Source organism: Molothrus aeneus, chromosome 6 (assembly GCF_037042795.1).
Source record: "Molothrus aeneus isolate 106 chromosome 6, BPBGC_Maene_1.0, whole genome shotgun sequence".
Classification (NCBI taxonomy): Eukaryota; Metazoa; Chordata; class Aves; order Passeriformes; family Icteridae; genus Molothrus; species Molothrus aeneus.
The window spans coordinates 25,500,809-25,523,188 of record NC_089651.1 but is presented as its reverse complement, the minus strand read 5'-3'; the positions used below and the strand labels follow the sequence as shown (position 1 = coordinate 25,523,188).

Here is a 22,380-nt window from a genome sequence, read left to right as displayed (position 1 = left end):
AAGATGTAACAGACTCTTGTCTCTCTTTTTCAGGACCCTGATGTGATCAACACTGAGCTGCCCATGGAGTGTAGCCCTGCACCAGAGGATGAAGGGAGTATGGTCATGCGCCCAAACATTTCCAGTGGGATAGTGCCACTGCTGGTAAGCCCTTCTCTCACCCCTCAGACAACACCTAAGACACTGGAATCCCACCATGCTGGGCACAAACTTGTACAATGTCCACAAGAGCTACTGGTGGAGAACCTGAGCAACCGGACTGCCCGAGGGCCCAGCTTGCCATGCCTCAGTGATTGCAACAGTGGGTCATGGTTCCAGCAGACCTCAAACCAGAAGCTGGAGCCCAGCAACCCATCCGCCCACAGACTTAAAAACAAAACAAAAAATCTTTGGAATCCAACATATGGATCATGGGTGCTAGAGAATATCTGTCACTTCAGCCCCAGCTCCAAGCTCAAAGCAAATCCAGAGCGGGAAGATTCAGGCTTTGATGGGAATTGCAGTTCTCCTAGCTCTCGGGCATCTCCAGCATCTCCAAGTCAAAGTAATTGCCCTCACCTGGATATCAGTGGGATTGAACTGGTGAAACTCCAGACTTTCCCCTGTGGCAATGTAAATTATGCTTATGATGACCTATGCTATAGTGCCGAGCACCAGCCATCAGCCTTGGCAGAGGTCAGAGCAGCTGTGCTAAGGAGCTCCAGTCTTCACAGAGATGAAAAGCCTTTTTGTAAAAAAGAGAAAACATCAAGAGAGAGAGACTCTGGTCTGTCTTTGTCAGATGACCTGAGTGTTACTCCAGTATAGTAGAAATGGTTCTTCCAAAGATCAGGGAATGTGTGTGTCTGGAAGGACTGCTTCCTGTTTCACTAACTTCCTCCACTTTAGCTCGATCAGATGGGTGAACTCTCAACATCAGCAATGTTCTGCTTCCTCTGTCTACCTGCTGGATCCCACATTGTTAAAGGCACTTGCATTTCTATCTCTGTCCTTCAAATGCATTCCACTGAACCAGCTTAGAAGTGGAGAACAATGGCATTGTTTGTCTGATTCAGAATACGGTTCCTAAGGAAAGAACTCCTTTTCAATCTGCTCAGGTGAAAAGAAATGGACCTGCCATCCAGCTGCAGTATTTGGCTGGAAATAATGGCCAACACAGGTTGTGCTTCTTTCTGAACCAAGAATCTAAAAACATGTGCTGTGCCAGCAGCAACCAACTTGCGAAGGCTACTACATTCCTGAGAGCTTTTTACGGTCCTGGTGAATTACTAATGCTTATGCACTATAAGGGAAGTAAAAAAAAGTAGCAGCCACATTTGCATCTGTTTTATTAGTAGACCTTGTGGAAGCTATTGCTCAAACTGGAAGCAGTAGGAAGAATGAAAAAAAAATCAGGCTCCTCTGAGCATGTGCTTTGTAAACAAGCAATGAAGAGGAAAACATTTACCATTAAAAAAGCAGTAGCTGGTGGAGCTGATAATATTCCTTTGAGTAGTGAAGGAAATGTGCTGCTTGCCTCATGGTGTTGCTTTCCTCACAGCTCTTGTCATCGAAGGGGCAGGTGGTTTTTCAGAGAAGGGTGAGCTGCATGGTGTGATGAGAAATGGACTTATCTTTTAATGGACTTTACTTAAAATGAACTTCATTTTTGTAAGTACTTTGATATTCAGCATTAATTCTCTATGCTGTGTTGGTAAGAACTTAGCTGAGGTTCTTGGGTAACTATCAAGCATATGGTATGATGGAGTTCTTGGTTTTAATACTCTGAGGTAGAAAGTAATGCAAAGGAGAAGAATAGTGAAGGGAAATCTAATGCAAACCGCACTTACAGGAAAGTTGAATAGCTCAACCATTTGAGAAAGGTAAAGCCATGACTTGGCTTCACACAGCTGAGCAGGTAGCAATTGTTCCTTGCCTTGCAAGTGCAGACTTGTTTATAAAGGTAGTCATTTGTTTCCAAGACAGCTCATTTCTAAGGCTTTCTTCAGTTATTTAGGATCTAAATTCATGTTTACAGATTAAAGCTGCAAAATAAGGAGACTGAAAAGGCAAATAATTTGGATTAAGTCTGAACAGTCTTGGAAGGATTCTGTTCTTGTACCACTCCTGAATGTCACACCTCCAGTGGCAAATTACATGCTGTCTTTGTGTGTAATCAAGCTGTGTAGTGAGATGCCGGTTGTAGACTGCTCCAGTTCCTTTCTGAGGCAAGAGGTTCTCTGGTATATGCTTAGTGATCAGCTGCATGTCAGTCTGAAGGTGCAGGCTAGCAGGTGATGGCTTGCTTAGACCACAGACTTCCTGTCCTTTACATCAGTCAGGGTGGACATTACTGAGCTATGGTAAAGAAAATCACAGGGTGAGGAGTCTGAATCCATCCTCAGTGAAAGACATCTTCAGCACAGGTTTATGCTTCATTGGTCTGACTTTTTATCTCTTCCATGCTTTGTATAGTTTTAGGCCTTTGACTTTAGAATGGACAGTTTTATACAATGTCAATTCAGAGCATACAAATACCTTAGGAGCAGGTGTCAAGAGGATGGGAGCAGACTCATTTCAGTGATACCCAGCAACAGGACAAGGGACAACAGGCACAAATTGAAACATAGGACATTCTTCCTGAGTATGAGAAAAAACATGTGTTTACTTTGAGGGTGACAGAGCACTGAAAGAGGTAGCCCAGAGAGACTGTGTAGTCTCCTGCTCTGGAGACACTCAAAACCCACCCAGACATGATCCTGTGCAACCTGCTATAGGAGAACCTACTTGAGCAGGGAGGTTGGACTAGATGATCTTTGGAGGTCCTGTTTCACACCAATCCTTCCATGATTTCCAGACATAAATGGTGATGATGGTCACCTTTCAGCAAAGACCCATGGTGTGGAAATAATTCTAAATCTATGGTGTTGTAAAACCATTGATAGTCAGAAGAGAGGGGTCCCTCTGCGTGGGGCAAATTTCAGTACAAATGTGGGGACTGATGGGTTTAGTGACCAAGGGAGATGAATGACTTTGCCTATGCCCTTCTTCCCATTTCACCTTTGCTTTAGCTCTCTAGCTTCTCTCATATTTAGTTCATTGCCTGTCCTGCCTTATATCCAGGAGTTGTTACAGCCCAGTTGGATGAGGCAGAAGAGCCCATTTAGCAGGAAACTTTCTCATTCTCTCCTCTTGCAAAGGCTAACATTTTTGATCATATTTCAGACTGGCCACCTCTGGACCATGCTAGTCAAAAATAAATGCATTTACTTTTAACTAATGGAATTTAATCAGTTTGTCCTTACCTTTCAGATTGTATTGCTTTTATGGTTCATATATTAGTAGGTTTTTTCCTCCCAAAAGATGACCTATAAAACTTTCCAGTAGTTGTGACTTGGTGCCAGCACCTTGGCCCCTTCCTCCCTGAATATGAGATAAGGCCACAGCAGAGTGCAGTGATCGTGGTTCAGCTGCAGTGGAGGTGATGCCAGCTCACTCTTCAGCCCTTGTCTGTCCTGAGCAGAGAACTGGTGGTCAGGGCCATGCTTTTGCAGGCCCATTATGACTCTGCTTTCAATTCTCCTTAGCCATTAGCAGGGGCTGGAAACTGGTGGCAATAGGAGTGAAATACTGGCTGGTTCAGAAGCCATGGGAAGTTAACTATACTACCTTCTCTTCCCAGAGACTTTTAATAGCAGAGAGAAGACAGTTCTTCATATTTTTAAATGACTATAAAATACCCCAAGATTCCAGTGAGAAGCAGGCATGATCTCTACTGTCCAGATAGTTACCCAGCTTTGAGCTACCACTGTTTTCCCCGTGAAGCCCTTGCCTCAACATAACTCACAGATATAGAAAGGCCAGTAGTGACAAAACCAGGGAAGCTATTGAAAAGTGAAGTGAGAGGAGAGCATAGTGCTATTAGGAGTGCCACGGCAGTCTTTGCTGTAGCTATGCCTTCATTTTATAAATAAAGTGCAAGTCCAGCACATCGGACAAATACCTGATTTTACTGAATAGCTGCATCAAGGTACTCATTTACAGGAAGCACATAAACAAAGCTGCACTGAGACTGACCAGAATTCTATCTTGACCAGGATCTTATCCCTAAGAGTGATCAAGAGTGGGATGTTGAAGAGCAACTCTAAGAGTAGAGTAAGCATATATGGATTATTTATTTCCAAAACAGACTCTGATGGTTTACAACAGCATTTAGCTCAGGGCTGCACTGAGCCAGATGCAGTCTTTTCTAAAAAGACAAGACATGGAGATGCAGGCACCAAATGGGCACTAAAAGAAAGAGCTGGGAATTTTAAAAGAATCTGCATTAGCAGCCTCAATGCTCTTAACTCTCCCAAATGGAATGATCTTCTGTCAGCATATTGCCATGAATCTTTGACCCGTAGTAATCTTTTTTTAGATGCTATTTAAAAACCCTCACAGATAATTAATTTTTAATTAACATCCTGGAGGAAATATTGTTAATATTTTTCCTGTTGTGAAGTTGAATGCTACATGCTGTACAAACCATTTTATCTCAAAAAAAAAACCCAAAACAATTGCAGTGATACATTCTACAACCTTCAGTCCTTCAATTCTGAGACTGAAACTTATTGTTTTTACAATCAGAGATTTCATAGTGCTCAACTGCTAGCATTGCAAAACATAACTTGTGTGAAACTGCTTTTTATTGAGGAGACATTTTTAGGGCATCATCAATGAGTTAAACCCATACTGTCAAAATTTGATTAATTTGGAAACTGGAAGCCAAAACCCAATTCTGTTTCCTAGAGGAATGACATGAGCTGGAGATCTGGGATTAATTTAGTCTATAATCCATGTGAAATCTTCCACTACTTCCCTACTGCAGAATCAGCCATTTATAGGGTTGTTATAAATTGCTCTTCCTGATAGGTGTCTGTTTTTTAACATTACCAAATTGGTTTTGTAATTGTATGTATATAGTTGGTTTTTGACTGTGTTTAGCATTAATATTTATGTTGCTTCACACAACCTCATCCTTACATTTTAAAGAAGGGACTGATTAACAGGAGATGAAACAATAATGGAAATTTCAATTTGTCTTTCTCTGCTTTTCCACATTTGTTGCTAGTCCTGCTTCTCATTTCTTTGTAATCCTTGCTTCTCATTTCTTTGTAATCCGTGCTCTCCTAAACAAACAGAATTTTTAATTGCACAGATCTAAGGCGTCCCACTTCATATCAACCCTTTTCCTGAGCTAAGTTCTCATTTAATTTGCCCATGGGCTGGTGTGCCCTAAGAAAGCTTTCCAAGGGTGCTAAAATAGGTATGGGCTTTTGCAAGTGTAACTTCACCTCCAAGACACTCTCCCTACTTTCCTGAAAGAGAAGAAATTGCTGCTACTGGGAATACTTTTCCCCCCACTGTATTTGCATCTCCACAGCAGTGTCAGAAAGGGACCAGACTTCCTTAGAACCTTGAGCTGTGTGAGACAGTTTCTCCTGTAGGCTTGGCTGTGCTCTCTCCTCCTGGCTGTCCACCCTTCTCAATCCCATGCAGAGACCTTAGTGATGCCATGCCTCACATCTTCCCATCACAGCACACAAATGGAAAAGTCACGTGAACAGGTTTTGATTTGTCATTGCCTCTGACCAAGGCAGCACTTCAGCCAACGTTCCTTTCTGAGTGACTACTGTACATAAGTAGATGACACACCTGCTTCTATGCAATTTAAAGCTAGACAAGTGTATACTTCTATATTTGCAACACAAAATAAAGAGACACTAATGGTGGATATTTCTTTCCCTCTCTTATAAGTACTTTTTGCACACTCTCTATGATAAGAATACACTCTCTCTTGCTGAGAAGTGCTGCCAGTCCTAGAGAGCTGAGTGCTTTTTCCCTGTGTCCACACAAAACTGCCCAGGGTAACAGTTTAGTGCTCTGAGTCTGACAAGTGCCTCTTGGTGCACTTTTTTTTTATAGGCTGTAGACCATTCACTGAGATTTCTGAGACAGAGCTTACCTTGAAGGAAGCTGACAAGCTTTGGGTGAATCAGGTTCTAAAAGTAACACCAATAGGTTTTGGAACCAAGCTCCACCATTTGGCTTCTGGTTTTGCTTTAGGAAGTACCATATGGTAAAGACTAAAAGCAGTGAAACATACTGTTTTTCTCCCTTCCCTAAAGAAATTCTTGAAGAAAAGATATTATTCTCACATGACCAAATCACAGTAGATGTCTTTTTTTCCTTCAGTCTGATTTATTTAGTAGCATACACACTTCAGAGTAACAAACACTCATCCAATACAGTCAATGTCAGCATCGCATTGTAGTGTTCAGAACAGATGCATGTGGATGATACAGGCCATTTGATCTCAGTACCTTAAGAATAACAAATAATAACAACAGCAATAAAAAAGTAGCAAAAGCCCTCTGAGATACATTGAAATCTTTCCCTTTAACAAGAACTGGATCAGATGTTAAGTGAATTCCTCCCTGTACAAAATTTAGAGGGATTTAGGTTTTACCACTTTGGTTAAATTTCAGCCAAATTTATATCTCTGTGGGGCCTCAACATCCATAATTTTTAAACTTATCTGATCTATGTCTGTGAATTTTTCTCTATATTGCACCTTCCTCCAAAGAATCTCACAGCAGCTTGCAGGCACTAATGAAGGAGAGCCTCACACCATTGCCACGAGGTAAGTAGGTCTGTTCCCATCTGTAAAACTGGAACAAAACAATGCCTAGGAGAGTTGTCCAAGGCCAAAAAAACCTAAGTCAATGATGAAGCTGAGGGAGAGAAGTCCTAGTCCTACTTCTTGATCTACACAGGAATGCAGCAGTTACAGCACTGCTGCACCTAACTAGTGTGTTTAAGGACCTTGGAGCCTAAGTCAGAGGTCATGTGTTCCTAGCACCAAAGTGCCTCTAGGCCAGCATCTCTGACCCTGCTGTGGAACCACATGTACTCAGTGTCTCCAGAGTGAGGCACTCTCTCAGCAGATGCACTAATGAACGACATTCTGGACTTGCATGTGAACAAGTTCCTTGGTTACCAAGCATCAGCTCCCCCTGTGTTACATGCCTGTGCACGTGCACCATGTCGACCCTCTGGTAAATATAAGCTTATTCAACACAACTTACCCAACAGTGAAAGAAGGCCATGCTGCTTCCTCACACTAGCAACTGGGTGTCCATAGACAGGGGCTCTGGGCCACCTGATGAGAAACAAGGAATCTAAAACTTACCCTCAGTTTGCTCCTGAGCGCACAGCCTCAGGTCCTTAGAGTGCTCAGCTGAAGTCCTACACTTGCAGTTTGCTACGAAAAGCTGCCTCCTTCTCTCCTTCCCCATAACAGCAACAGATGATTGTGATTTCTTTCTTTCTAATCCCCTAGCAAGACAAAGATCCATTTCAAAACTAACATCCTAGAACTTACATCACCTAGAATGAGTTTCCGGATCAGTGTCTGCTATAGCAGAGATTTTCCTTTTTCCCTGACCTTTCCAGCTACTGCAGTGGAACAAACCCCAGGACCACCTACTGAAAAACCAGCCAGGTGCTACCAGGATTTGTTTTCTTTGAAGCTATTGATAACACTTTGTTCCAGTTCTCCTTTAGAACTGACCAGTTATTCTAAAATTTTGTCTTAAACTCTCAACTGACATTTGAGCACCAACCTCTACTGTTTAGATCTCCTCTCCAGAAAATAGTTTACATTGGTGCAAAAGATCCACATATGTGGTAACAGAAGAAAGAAATTTAACTCTGAAGATTATTTAGGCAAACCATTAATTGACTTCTGTCTTTATCTTATTTCTAGCTTTAATAATTATTTTTAGTTATGGTAGGACAGCTTGCAATTTCAGTCTCATAAAAAAGGCAATGTCATTGAAATCCTGCCTATGAGACCTATTTACATGCTATTGTCCTTAGGCACTGCTGTCCATGGCTTACCTGCTGGCTGCAGAAAAGGGGAAATACTTTTTTTTTTTAACTGTATGGAATTCACTACAGATTCATTTGTCATCTCACAGCAGTTCAAAAGTTAGGAGGCATCTGGAATGATTTCATCTGTGCTGTCACTTCTAAAAACCTAATGTAAACACTCTGAAACTTCCAAGTGAAAAATTCATTAACATACTACCATAAATATAAAACAGAGAAACTCTGGAAGGCCACAGAAGTTGTCTGAATTTGCAGCAAACTGCAAAAATAATTACCAGTTTCAGACAACTTCTGGTTTAAGATGAAATATTTCCACATGTCATTACTTCCTGCAGAATACCTACTCTATGTCATCTAACTTTTACATCACAACTGAGCTTCAATTTTCAATACTCCTGTTTTAAGTTTATGAAAAAGTAATTAAATCTGACTGATCTTTTAGTATGCAACAGACTCTAGTGTGTTACACAAAGTAACTCCTTTTAGAAATTAAGTCTGTCCAACTTTAACTACAAATATTGCAGATTTCATTCCAGATCTGCACTCTATAGGGTTTTTTTTGCTTATGATTTCAACTATTATTGAAACAGCAGTTTCCCAAAAGTGCAGTCACCTTCATCCAAAGTTCTCAGACTCTTTCCTGAGCACAGGAAACCAACAAAAGACAGGAATTTAAGATCAATGTGCATTACTACCTCTAGATGTTGAAAGGGCTTTAGCCATCAACTGGCAATGTAACTCTTACCTGCATTGTGAAAACTACATCACCACATTATTCACGTTAAAACCTGGCATGTGAGTCAACATGTGACTAATGATAATATTTATATTGCCAGCATGTAAAAAATTGTTCCAGAGACTAGAGGCAACCACCAGAGAAGGTATGTGAAGCCATTGCAAGAAAACAATTCAATCTTTCTTGATTTTAACCTAGAAACTGGTTTTGCTGTGGCTGTGCTTGGGTCTCAGTAAAATAATGAAGAACAGATCACCCTGTGATTCCAGATAGGGAGTATAGGATGTAATATATTGACATTCCTCCACCCAAACTGCATGGAGTTAAGAGCTGATACCTTGGAGGAAGGATGCCTGGGAATTATCTCATTCTTGTGTAATGCTGTGAATGCAGAAACATGACCTCCCTGAATGCTGTGCCACTTTATATGCCTAAGTGGCAGCATCATATTTGAGAAGAGGGACATGGCCAAGAAGTCACATGCATTTAGAGACAGTCAAATCATGATCTTAAGAGATCACACTGGTTGCTGACTGCTAGTGTGTGCATGTGTATAGGGGTTTTATCTTCAAAAATAAACAAGCCTTGGGAAAAAAAAAAAAGTTCCCTGTCGAGTTTGTGAAAGATCATTAGTGATTTTCAGAGCTGCAGTTCAGCTGCAAGAGGCCTAAGTCTCCAACTTAGCAACATGTCTAACAGCCCACCCAGCTGGAATGTTTTTGGAGACAATAGGCTGCTATTCTCTCCCTAGAGTGTTTGTAATCTCCTGAGCGGCTACAGAAAAAGCAAAGGCCTTTCTTGGATAGAGGCAAGGCTAGGGTAGGGAAGGGGAGAAATGGTCAACAGCAGTTAGCCACATCAAGCCACTATAAACTGCTGTCTCTCTTTGCTCCCAGTTTCTTGTGATTAACACCCATTTGCACCTTGCTCACTCTGTAACATAATGTAGCAGAAGTTGCTGGTCCAACCTATAGTGTACACAAGAGGACTTGGTATTAGAGAGGAAAAAACACAATCTGGTTTCAAAACTATGCAGTTCCCTGAAAAATCATTTTTCCTGCCCTGAGTTCCCAAGCATTTGTCCTGGTTCTCTAAGAAGCAATTTGTAGTCCTATTTTGCCAGAAATCATAATCATTCTGGCTTACCACACAGACCTCTTGACTCATGCTGGTGTGATTCCCGAGTATGGAGATCTTCATTCTCTGAGGACCAGTCTCAAGTTCATCTGGTGCAATACAGACCAATCTGGAATGATTCATTTAGGTTCATAGAGGGCTGATGCAAAGTAACTTTGATCACTGACTGCTGGGTTCTGGATGCAGCTCCCTCTGCACTGAAAACCTCAGGAGTTTGGAGTTAAAGGTTTCCTTCTAACTGAGTTTCCTTCTACTTCAGTAAAGCAGAAAGTTACAGAGAAGCCCTGCAAGTTTTGTGCCTTTCTCAACTCATCTTTCAGTGATGCTTTCCAAGATGCCAATCAAATTGTCCAATCCCAACAAGTACCCATCCTCCCTGTTGCCTTCCTGCCAGGGGATCCGGTGATCCAGTGTCTGCCCATCAGGAAGAAGGGTGGTCTTTCCAAAATCGATCAGCCACACATTGGCATTCCCACTGCCATCATGTACAAAAAGTAGTGAACTTCCTACAACCTGGAAGACAGATTGAGACAGTCTAGTTAAAAATACATCTTCAGCCCTCCCCCACCAATTAACACTTCCTGCTAAGAAGATGATCTCCTCATCTCACCTGTGACCCAAAAGACTTTTGGGCTGCACTTATAAATTGATGATTTAGATGCCCCAGTAAGGTACAAATGGGAGAGTAGATAATAAATGGGACTCAGCAGAAAACAGGAAGAAAAGCAATTCTTCATCTTAGCATCAGGTCTCAATTTGAGCAATTCAGCAAAAGCTAATAACTCCTTTCAAAGACACATCATGACCCATGATTAACAAAAATATCTCTAGTGATAAGAGAGCATCAACAAGATAAATATCTAATCTCAAAATCTTGAGCTGTTAACAAGCAGAAAATACAATGCTAACGATGCCTTCTGCACAGCAAAGCACACTGAGAACATAGACATCAGAATTAAATGGTATTTCAACATAAATCCATTATAAGTAATACAGCCTTCATTGTCAATCTATAACTGAATGCTACTGTACCAAATGCAAACTTCCATGATGCCATTCCCCTGTAAATTTCACTGGAGCACATCCAGGTTAGAAAAACCATATGAAACTGGTACTAATAAACTACTCCATGCAGTGGTCCAGAGCTATAAGTGCTGGGATGTCATAAAGACAGGAGGATTTATTATTGCTCAACTAGTTTAATCTCCTGTACCATCGTGGTGGAGGCTTTGTGGTATCTGTGTTGTAAACATGTATTAGCTTTCTTCTACAAAACCCCTTATACAGCAGGCTGTTCTGAAGTACACCGGAATGACAAAGAAGCAATGCACCTCCAGAGCTTTGCAGTCACTGCTCACCTCATGTCGCTTGAAGAAGTCCGAGGATTCCAGAATGACATTGATTTCCTGCAGACGTTTGAGGTATTTTTTCTGGAAGAAGAGAAAAAAAGCCCAAAACAACCCATAAACATTTCATTGAAAACTGAATAATCTGTTTATGAGAGTCAATATAATTAGGAGATCATATTCATTTTAGGCTAGAGGTCCTTCAAAACGACAGGTTCATCACTTGAAAGTCAATCTGAAAATACATTTCAAGCTTTCATAGTGAATTAAAAGACTGGAGTTCATCTGCTGCATGTGTTACACCAGGCATACTTATCTCCCTTGATTTGGATGTCATCAGGCTTTCTGCAATTTTTTTTTTGTTTGTTTTTAATAAAGAGAAAAGGTTTTTAAGGAATTAAAAATCTTCCAGTTCCCCAAAGTGAAAAGAAAGAAATTGTGTTAGAGAAACAAGGAGCTCCAACTGTGGTGGGGGCAGAGGGGGGATAAAAAGAATCAAGGCCTAATATACAAAGTTCTAGTGCAGATTTTTAAGGCTGCCCTGAGCTACCAAGCACACTCCTCCTGCACGGCTACTCTGCCTTCATAATGGCTTCCACACTGCAGCAAAACATTACAGCATCCTTTGAAGTTCCAAAGACAAGAGATGTGTTATGCCATCTACCACATGCCTGTTGTGCTACCCATGGATTAGCACACAGGAATTCCTCTTTGAGATGAGTTTCACACATGGGAACACAGCTAGTCACCAATCTCACTTCCTGCCTCCACACTCTGGTTTAATCTTCTCCAGACCGAATTCCCAAATCACAAGTTTTCCTGCCAACACAATCCTTGCTTAGATATCACCCATCTAATGCATCTCACACCCATGACTGAAGCTGATGGCAAGCCACAAGTTAGTTAGTTTGAATGACATTTTGATAGCATGAAGCATTTGGGGTCAACTCATGGCAAGAGCTGATAAAACTTGTCTCAGTCAACTTCTCACAACCCACCAAATCCCCATGTCCACCCCATCTCCTGAGAGCAACTGGAAGTCAAAACCACTTACCCCCTTGGTATTCTAATTCCTATTTCCTGTACCAAAGAAAGCATGGCCCTGGAGCAAGAGCATTGGTCCAAGATCAGTGCACCTGAAGAGCTCAGACTCACCAGAATAGTTGTGTTGCCCTCAATGAATTCCGCAAAAACCTGTAGAACTTGCTCCTGTGTCTTTGTTGTTTTGAAGTTTGTGTTACATGTTCCATCCGCCTTCTGCACAGAACCCACACAGAGAGAGATTATTTATACTGCACTCATATCATTCCCCTCATCACTCAATCCTCTTGAACCAGCAACAGCTCAGCCCTTGCTAACCAGATGAAAGTAAGCAGCTGAACAGGAAGAGAAACCAAGCAAGAAGAAGAGAAGAGATACAAAAGCTGATTGGATAGCTTTAAATGGCACTGGCAGTTCATTTCCTGTTGAGTACAAACAACAAAAAAAGAAACAATTCATGATATTACCAGCTTGCAGGAGGGTTTTCTCACATCAGTGCTAGCAGTGCAAAGTTCAGTGGGGAAACCACAGAGACCTCTTTGGTTGTACTCTTGTCTGGCTAGTGAAACCCTGGCTGAGGGTGTGAGGGAACATTTCCAAAACCAATTTTACTAGTCCTTTAGTTTGGGGGTTTCTTTTGGGTTTTGGTGTGGATTTTTCTGTTGTTATTTGGGTTTTCTGTTGGTGGTGGTGGTAGTTTTTGTTGTTGTTTCTGTTTTTCACTGGGAAATCAAAGAATCACAGTTAGGATTCAGTTCCAAATATAGCTTTGAACATATAATGTGACCCAGAAGTCACAGAACAGAAATCTGTTGCAGATAGGAACAACCTGGGATTCGCAATGCTAGCAATGACAAAGCAGGTGAATGAATTTTGGCAAAGGACAGTGGAGGCATGCTTGTTCCAAGTATGTCCTGGAGAAATTCAGAGTATTTTTGTGCTAGCAGTAAGATTCAGTACAGAAGCATCCTGCTACTGAAAAAGACAAGTATTTTTATGTGCTTCTGGAGCTACAAGCAAATAAGAGCAGTGCATGAATTGGAGGTATTTGTAAACACAGAATATATGAATATGCATGTCCCCAGGAGCATCCCTGTTGCTTCAAGAGACACGAATAGGAGATTTTAGGATATGGGTGTAAAATACAGCAATTATTACAATTGGCAACAAAAATCCACTAAAAGCCTGCAGGATTATCAAACTGTTTTCCTCTCCATTGTTTCAGTCCAATCCCTCGTTTTCATTGTGAGTAAATCAGCAGGTCAATACAATATGTTGTCTCCTACATGTTAAGTCACTACACCAAAACGCCAAATTCACTTAGCAGGTGAAACACCATTTATTCCACAGCTGAACTTTGTTTCTAATGCATACATGAAAAACATTCAATAATGCTAAAACTCCAGATCTCTCATGCAAAAGAATTTTATTCCAAGGCTGTTGGACAGACACAAGTGCCACGTGTCAGCCTGATGAGACGTGCAAGTTATGCCAGAGCAGTTCAGCAGGTAGGCAGTGAAAGTTAGAAGCCATGTGATCTGATGTGTGATAATACTCAAGAGCACATAGATATTTGAAACTTCATCTCATACCTCGTCACTGGAGAAAGGCTGTTTTAAAAATAATTTCTCCCTATGCTGCAGATTGTAGAGCAATGTCTAGAATAGCTGCTTGGTGTTTGTTCCCTTTCTAACCTTTCGTGTCTGGACAAACTAGTTGCTTGCTTCCCTTTTTAGCACTTTTATGATTTTGCTCCTTTCCAGTGGTTGGCAGGAAACATGATTACTGTCTTTACTTGCTGTAAAGAACATCCAGAGTTTGAATGGCACCGCCCCAGTATTCTAAACCACGTTGGCTCTGCATGTACCTGATCCTCAGGAGGCACTTGCCTGACTCACTCCTTGATGTCATACCTTTGCTAAGGACTCCACATACACCCCTGCACAGCAGAGTAGTCTGTCACACAGTGCAGCTCGTGGGCCAGTTCTTATTAGATGTGACAGTGACATGGCTCACCAGAGGGCAAGTGTCACAGCTCCATAAAACAGTGCTATTCATCTTAAACCATGGGGTCTTGCTCAGAGCCCTCTGCAGACTTCCCTTAAAGGGCTCTGGGTTAACTTAATGGATTCACAAAGATTTATGAATCAAATCTGATATCCTCCTGGGAAAATGGCTATCCCTGATCTACAGCTAAAGGAATGGTACCAAAGGAAGAAGTCACTTTTCAAACTGCACAGATATTCACTGACAGAAGGGGAAGACAGAAATCCCAACTCTCAGCCGCAGGCATTAGCTTAGTATTATAGAGAAAATGTTTGCAACGCCTGGTCTTCAGACAGCCTCTGCCAGAGAGGAAATGTGCATTTGGAATCAGGCAGGCACAAGATACTGAGCAACAGGTTCCAACTGTAGGGAAACCAAATGGTTCAGATTATTTTTGATAGGAGGAAAAGTGACAAATCCCATAAATGAACTTGACTTGATTTCAGAGATCCAGAAGCAAGGCAAGGATAAGAAATGGATCAACCCAAAAAGATACCCCATTACTGCAGGAGTGCATATGGTGAATCAGATCTCATTTATCAGCAGCCAGTTCACAGAAAGGTTTATGATTTCACTTTCTTTGCTTTTGCTTCTTATTCAGGCAGCCACAGGGCAGGAATAACCAAACCCAACATACCTCATCAGCTAACTCCAGGAGTTACCAGTCCAGTCAGGGAGAGCATCCCCTTGTTCCCATCAACCACTAGCTGGCACCACTGACTTTTACAGGCTTTCTTACCAAAATGGGGATCCCTGCAGAATGGCTTTGCTTTTCTGCAAAAATACAGAACTGGATGTACAGTTCAGCTTCAGTGGAACAGTGCAGGCAGTACTGACTACCTGTATTGCCTGAACAATTTAGTTTCTGCCACCTTTTCTCCATCTAAAAAAATTTAAAAATTATACCTACATTCCTCATAACAGCACAGGGAGATAGAGAGAAAGGGAATGTGCTCTAAAGTATTTCCTATACTTAGTCAAGGATTAAGTATTCTTTCTGTGCACAGTTACAGCAGTGTCTCCACAGAGGGAAACACTACACAGTCTGTGTGTCATACTGCTCCTACTTCTGACAAGAAACAAATCCACAAAGAAAAGCCAGGAGGTTTGTCTGAAGCACCCATGTTCTCCTTTAGCTCAGTTACTCTCTGGGACTGTACATCTTCACTCACCAACTATCTTTCCAAGAACACACATGAAAACTCTCAAGATCATCTGGGTTTCTGATTCCGTTACACAGAGGAGCATACAAAGACATAAGTTGTACAGGAATAAAACAGGTATCTTCATAACATCATTAGCTGGCTAAAGGGCAAGGCAGGATCCTGTGTTCTGGCTGGACTGGAGCCAGATCACCTACTCAGCTACCACCCAGACAGTTCCTGCATGAGGATGCCTGTGTCTAACAGCCAGGAGTGGGTGGACAGCACACAAGGGGCCAGCACTGCATGAGCTTGGAGCCCCAGTTCCAGTATCACAGCAGGAGAATCTGTGAATAAGGAAGGGAGAAGACACAAAGCAAAGAGAAGAAAGAGGTATTTAAAGAGCCTCTGTTCATCAGCATCACTGTCTTTTATACCTTATTTCTATGTGCTTGAATTGTGAAATGGAAACAAAACTAATCCAGGTTCTGGAGTGGTGCAGTTGACACACCTGAAGGATGGGATGCCATCCAGAGGGACACAGGCAGGCTCAAAGGTGGGCCCATGGGAACCCCGTGCAGTTCAAGTGCAAGTGCTGCACGTGGGTCAGGGCAGCCCCAGTATCTATCCAAGCTGGGGGATGAACAGATCAAGAGCAGCCCTGCTGAGAAGGACCTGGGAGAGCTGGTGAATAGGAGGCTGGACATGACCCAGCAATGTGTGCTCACAGCCCAGAAAGCCAGCTGTGTCCTGGGCTGCATCCAAAGCAGAATGGCCAGCAGGGCAAGGGAGAGGATTCTACCCATCTCTTCCTCTCTCATGGAACCCCACCAGCAGTGCTGCATTCAGCTCTGGGGTCCCCAACTTAGGACAGACATGGACCTGTTGGAGCAAGTGCAGAGGAGGCCACCAAATTGATTAAAGGGATGGAAAACCTCTCCTATGAGGAAAGACTGAGCAAACTGGGTTTTTTTTTCAGCCTGGGAAAGAAAAGGCTTTGGGGTGACCAAACCATGGTTTTCCAGTACCTAAAGGGAGCCTACAAGAAAAATGGAGAGTGTTTTTTTACAAGAGCAGGCAGTAAGAGAACAAGGGATCCTTTAAAAGGGGGAGTAGGTTTAGAATAGCTATTAAAAAAAAGATTTTTCACTGCAAGTGGGGTAAGGCATTAGAACAGGCTGCCCAGACAAGTTTTGGGTGCCTCATCCCTGGAATTTTTCAAAACCAGGTTGGATGGAGCTCTGAGCAACCTGGTCTAGTGCAGCATGGGGGTTGGAACGACATGATCTTTAAGGTCCATTCCAACCCAGTCCATTCTATGATTCTATGAAAGATAAGTAAGTAACAGGTAGGAAAGCACACATGTTGCAAGAAAATTGCCAAGGTTCTACTGCGGCTGTAAGGTAGTATCCTAGGAATGGTGCAGGGACACAAATTTATCCATCAAGAACAGCAGATAAACTTGGCTGATGGAGAAATTTCATTTTGGATTGCTCTGGCTTTATTCCAGCTCCATCTAAACTGGATCTCATCATGTATTTAAAAGGAAAAGTGGTTTCCTTGATCCCAAGAGTATCTAAGCAAATGCTTTTAACATGCCTTGCCAATAAATGTAACTGCAACAAAACCCCTTTACTGTGATTCACTTGGAATAAATATGTATAGTTCCTGGATAAAAAAAGTAATTGCATGCAGAGAGGGAGTTAATACTTCTGTTCTGAATTCCTCCTTACAAACAGTCTCATTTTCATTCTATCTGCACTGCATACCTCCTTGTGTCCTTCCTGTAAGGTCTCTGTAGTTGATTCAAACGTGGCTGATGTGTATCTGAAGCTTAAATTCATTGACACTCTCTGTTGCAATTAGAATGAATGCTTTAGAACTGCAATAGAGTGAACTCTGTGGTTTCAGCAAGTGCATTTTCACATGATTCTTTGGAAAAGCTGGCTACTGATGTGCACAAGCTTGTTTGATAAATCAAAAAAGTTCAGTCTTGAGGAACAGGCAGAGGTGAAACATTTACCTTAATTCCTTCAATCCTGAAGCCCAGGTTGGCACTGGAGCTGATGGTTTCTCTCCACTGCATGTACCGGGGTTTGGTGACAGCATGCTGGGCGTTCTCTTCTGCCGTGGGAGCAAGAGGATCCACTTCAATCATTTTCTTGTACATGTCCTTACGCAGCTTTGGTTTCTCTCGGGCCTTAGTCAGCTCTTCCTCCAGGTATGTTCTGCAAACATCACATCCCAACACATCCTTAAGGACTTCCTCAACATTTCTTTTTACAGCTCACAAACTGGCCTCAAGAAACAACAACCAGGAAAATAAGCCTTATCATTGCCCCAGTTCTGCATACGGGGAAACCAAAGTACACAGAGCAATGACTGGCATATTTAGTGTACACAGTACACAGGCATATTTAGTGAAACAGTCCCAGGAATCAGGAATTCTAATTCACTTCTTGTTCTAACTATATCTTTACTTGCTGTTATAAGTTATGATTATTTCCTGGTTACAGAATAGGAGGAAGCTGAATTCCCACTGTGCCATAAAATAGAACTGCATTTTCAAAGGACAGGTAGGAGAGATCACTTATAATGAAATTTTTAAAAAAATAGGGCTATTGAAGACTTACTGCATTCTCTCTCCTCAAAAAACTTTAAAACAGTCATGGGTAATTTTTTTAGGCCTCAGTTTAAGTTTTACTTAATGCATCTCAGTGAAAGACAGCATCACTCTTCATATAGAAAAAACTAGAGTAAAGCAGCTTATCAGAGTAGTTCCAAACCAGAAGAGGTAACTAAGAACAGGGAGGTGAAGAGACACAAAACTCCCACATTTTGCTCTTATCACTCAATCTGCTAATCTGGTAGCCATTAGAAAGGCACTATCCATGTCTTCTACATTCCACTGGATTCCTAAAGCTTGCACTTTGTCAAGTGCCTGAAGTTTACTTTCTTCATCACAGCGTAACAAACCAGGATGGCATTTAGGAGATGATGTCACTCACTGCCAGAATGTCACCTATTTTCAACAAAATGTGTATGTATTGTTGCAAATCCGTCTCCTATTTCTTCTGAACGTACCAGTTCAGAAGAACTGCTACATCTAAGTAATTTAAAATTTTGCATCTATTTGAAAAGGCATATCTGCACTCCTGTAAGTAGAGTAACTAATTTATGACAATAACTCTTGAGCATCTGAGCTGACATCCCAGCTGAAAGATTACTGACAGCTCATACTTCTCTGTACTGTTACCTTACTCCAGGATCTCAAGAAATCTCTATCTCTTTGTTATGCTCTTATGCTACATAAATATGAAAGCATATTTTTGATGCTTTCATCTTAATCACAGACAATGAATGGAAAAGAAAGTAAGAACCTGGAGAACAAAGAGATGGCAACACCTCAAGATGTCAGAGTAGGGAAAAACACAGGTCAGTCCTGAGCAAATGGTCGACTCTTTAAAGAAAAGATCAATACCAGCAAAGACTCATTCAAGCATTGGAAATGGGCTTTCACACTGGTATTCCATCATTTGCATTGGGAGATGGAAATTTTGCTTTGTGAGGCTTTCTGAATCACTGCATACACAAAGATTCAATGAACTGGCAGTGAATAAATCATGTCATTTTTTTCCCACATATTATCAGGCCATTGCAGAGAAACTTTGTCTTAAATCCGCCCTGAACATTTCTTGATGTGGATAGTTTTTGAGGATATACATCAGCTAGTTTCCAGAATCCATGTACAAACTGGCAATAATGGGACATATTGTCCTCAAGTTGTCCAAGGTGACTGTGAACATGACCACATCTCCCCCTTCCTTCAAATGCAGAGAAAGTACATTCTCTTTCATTCACCCCACCTGATCCCCATCTTGCAGTCCATCACACTTGGCCCTTCAAAATCAGTGAGCAAGTCATCCAGCTGGATGTAGCTCTCGCCGTCTCTCTCCACCACGCCATGGAAGCAAGGGACGCAGGAGCGTAATGGATCCTTCATCAATCGCTCAAAACACTCCTTTTCATTCTCTGAGAAGCGTTTCAGAATCTTCCCACTATCAGCTGCCTTGAAATTCCCTGAAAAAGAAAATCAAACACTTGCTGACAAGATTGACAAGCAAAAAAAAAAACCCCTTCCCCCACCATTCCAGTTTCATCTATCTCAGTCTCATAGCAGCAGTTAAAGATTTCCCCTGAAGAGGAGAGATAAGATGCTTTCCATAAAAAATAAAACACACAGGACGAACAATTGTTAGCAGTGAAAGTCCATTTGGATACATTCCCATGTCAGAATTTATGGCTTTAAGCAGTGCAGTTCCTTCAGGCCTTTGGGCTGTTTGGATTTTTTTCTGTGCTAATCTTTGCTAGGTTATTAAACAGTACTATACTTGCTAAAATGCACAGGAAGAAGCCACGAGCCAGAATTCATCATTAATCCTCTGACAGGCTATTTTAAAGCTGCATAACACTGCCAGCACTGGCTTTGTCCTTAATCCTCACCCAGGGTACATACACCTGCTGAGCGTGTCCAGACAGAGGCAGTGCATCAATCAGTGATACTTAAAGAGCCAGAACCAGGCAGAAGCCAAGCACTGCCCTTTCCACACACACACACACACACACTCTGTGACTACACCTGGGCCTGCCTGCAGGTATTTCCTCTCCTCTGGAAACCTGCTTATCTGCTAATGCCCTGCAGGTACAGCCTGGAGGACGAAGTGCTTTTTACAGCCCTGTGTCTGAATACTATCCAGGACAAATGACATCTGCAGAGGCCAGAATTAGCAGTAATCAGCCTCCACCTGTCCGGAGTTTCCAAATGCTCTCCTATCCTTGCAACCTGCCAACAGTGTCTGAGGAAAGTGCACGTTTCATTCAGAGGCACCCTTTAATTGAGATAAAATCAAGTGAGCACCAAAGTAAGAGCCTCACTAACCCTGGGGATAACACTCAATCTTTACCACAGCGGGATCCTTCAGCCATTGCAAACTGGTTCTTCTCTGACAAATCCCAGAACAGGCACTGCTTTGGCAAAAGGACAAGGCTGGTAACAGCTCAGGTTCTAGTTCAGAAAAAAACTGTCATATCAGAGAAGAACAGCTGCAGAAAGGATGGAGTAAACCCAACCACAGAACACTGCTAAAAGGAAACTGGAACAGTATCTCTCCTAGTCAGCTTCTATTAAACTCTTAACTCTCCTCTTCCACCCTACTATGTGAGTCTCCAGAAGGGTGATGATTACATGACCAGTGCCTCACTCTACACAGATGAAGCCAACTCCACACTTCTGTGACAAAAACTGCATTAAGACTGGGTCATCTTGGCCCTTTGTGTGATACAAATCAGACACAAGAACAACACTGTGCAAAATACAGTTACTCAATTTCTAGGGCTCAGTAAATTTCTCAGCACAGCTTTGAAGTGCACCATATTAGGGCATCAGCATACACAGAGGTGGTTCACGTACTGCATTACAGCACGATGCAGCGTGGGTGCCTGCCCACATGTGTACTAATAAACCCCCACCAGCACTGCACAGGAATTATATGAAGCACAAGAGACACAAACCCATTGACTTCTCTTTGTTGTTTTTTTGCCTTACAAATGAAACTAAGCCTCCATCAGGAGGACACCTACCAATTTTTACCGACACAAAACTAGAACCAACCAACTGAGCTGCTTCTTGCACTTGTACAGTGAACAATGACAGACTCACAACGCAAAAACATGGTCAACAAGGCAATTTTCCCATTTGTTTTCCACCCAAGGACCTACATTCAGATGAGGGGTTTGGAGTGGTGTTAGAAACACTGTCCTTTCCAGGGCTGAAGCACATACAGGCATGGACAGGAATCCTTCCACCTAGAAAACTAACTACTGGCTACTCAGCCAGGAAAAATGATCCCATACTGCAACCAACAGCACCAGACAGATTAGGGCTTTAGCTCTCCAACCTCTTGTTTCCCTCTAAGAAGTATTTTACACATATCACCTTACAAGCCTGGCCCTTCTCCAGAGTCTGACCATTGCTTCCCTGCTGATCTCCTTATTCAGGTATATCACTCCCACTTCCCTATACACACCACAACTGAAATATGTTTTAGGTCACAGATTTGTGTGATATTGCCTGCTTCCTTTTTACCTGAAGGAAGGAACTAAACAGAGAAAGACTGTTCTCCATGCCGCAGTCATCCTCACTCCAGAGACAAACACACTGAAGATACCCCTCTCACCTGTATGCCCAGCCAGCTGCACCCATGAGTAGCGTTTCTTGAAGGGGCTGATGACTGGTAAGTTAACCATGGTTTTAATTGTATGCCATGCTTTTTTCTGGAAAAGAAAAGAAATCTTAAGTTGGGCAAAAGCTGAAATCCTGACACGCCACAAATGCATTACATAGCTTCATGCACATTGAATTGTTCCTCACTAATGTGTAAGTGCTCCAAGGTGGAACCACAAAACAAACACTATCATCATTGCTGGAAAAATATGCACACAAACCCAAGAATGGACAAATAAAGATAACGTCCTGCCATGCACAAGAAAGCTGCCTATAAGGAGGGGGAAAAAAAAAGTCATAGTGCACGTCACAGGCCTGTTCTTAGCCACACCTTGCCCTCCGTGTGTGAGTCACAGAGTATGCGGACAGCAGATGCTGAACGAACACACACATGCACACATACGCACGTTTAAGTTTCCATGAGACATGCACATAAGCTGCTTGTTACTGTCAGCAACACTTCCTTTCCCAGAGAACTTCGGCCTCACCTCATGATTAGCAGCTTTCCCCAAGTCAGCAGGTAAATCCTACTGGGACACCTGCACAGAAAGTGCATCTCCAGCTGGACACGGAGCTCGCCCAGGTCCCTCAGCACCCACGGACAGTGCTGTAGAATCTACTCCAGGTCATGAATTTTCCTGCTCCCTCCCCTCTTTCCCAATCCTGTTACTTTTTAACAAAGCTGGGCATTGCTCTGGCAACATTTGGCTGCAGCTGTCTGGGTACCGCTGCAGG

At 42.3% G+C, this 22,380-nt stretch overlaps 2 protein-coding genes across 2 annotated transcripts in view; one reads left to right on the top strand and one right to left on the bottom strand.

Moving 5' to 3' along the window:
* LTK (leukocyte receptor tyrosine kinase) overlaps positions 1-2,004 on the top strand; it is an 89,572-nt gene extending 87,568 nt beyond the window's left edge. The window contains exon 29 of the mRNA XM_066551991.1: positions 34-2,004. Coding sequence (XP_066408088.1) covers positions 34-807 — 774 coding nt within the window. The 3' untranslated portion in view covers positions 808-2,004. The remainder of the gene's footprint in view (positions 1-33) is intronic.
* Positions 2,005-6,200: 4,196 nt separating this feature from the next.
* Positions 6,201-22,380, bottom strand: part of ITPKA (inositol-trisphosphate 3-kinase A) — a 39,560-nt gene continuing 23,380 nt past the window's right edge. Inside the window, exons 3-8 of the mRNA XM_066552195.1 lie at positions 21,599-21,695; positions 19,229-19,442; positions 17,386-17,590; positions 12,289-12,390; positions 11,146-11,217; positions 6,201-10,300 (exon numbers count right to left, since the gene is read on the bottom strand). Coding sequence (XP_066408292.1) covers positions 10,097-10,300; positions 11,146-11,217; positions 12,289-12,390; positions 17,386-17,590; positions 19,229-19,442; positions 21,599-21,695 — 894 coding nt within the window. The 3' untranslated portion in view covers positions 6,201-10,096. The remainder of the gene's footprint in view (positions 10,301-11,145; positions 11,218-12,288; positions 12,391-17,385; positions 17,591-19,228; positions 19,443-21,598; positions 21,696-22,380) is intronic.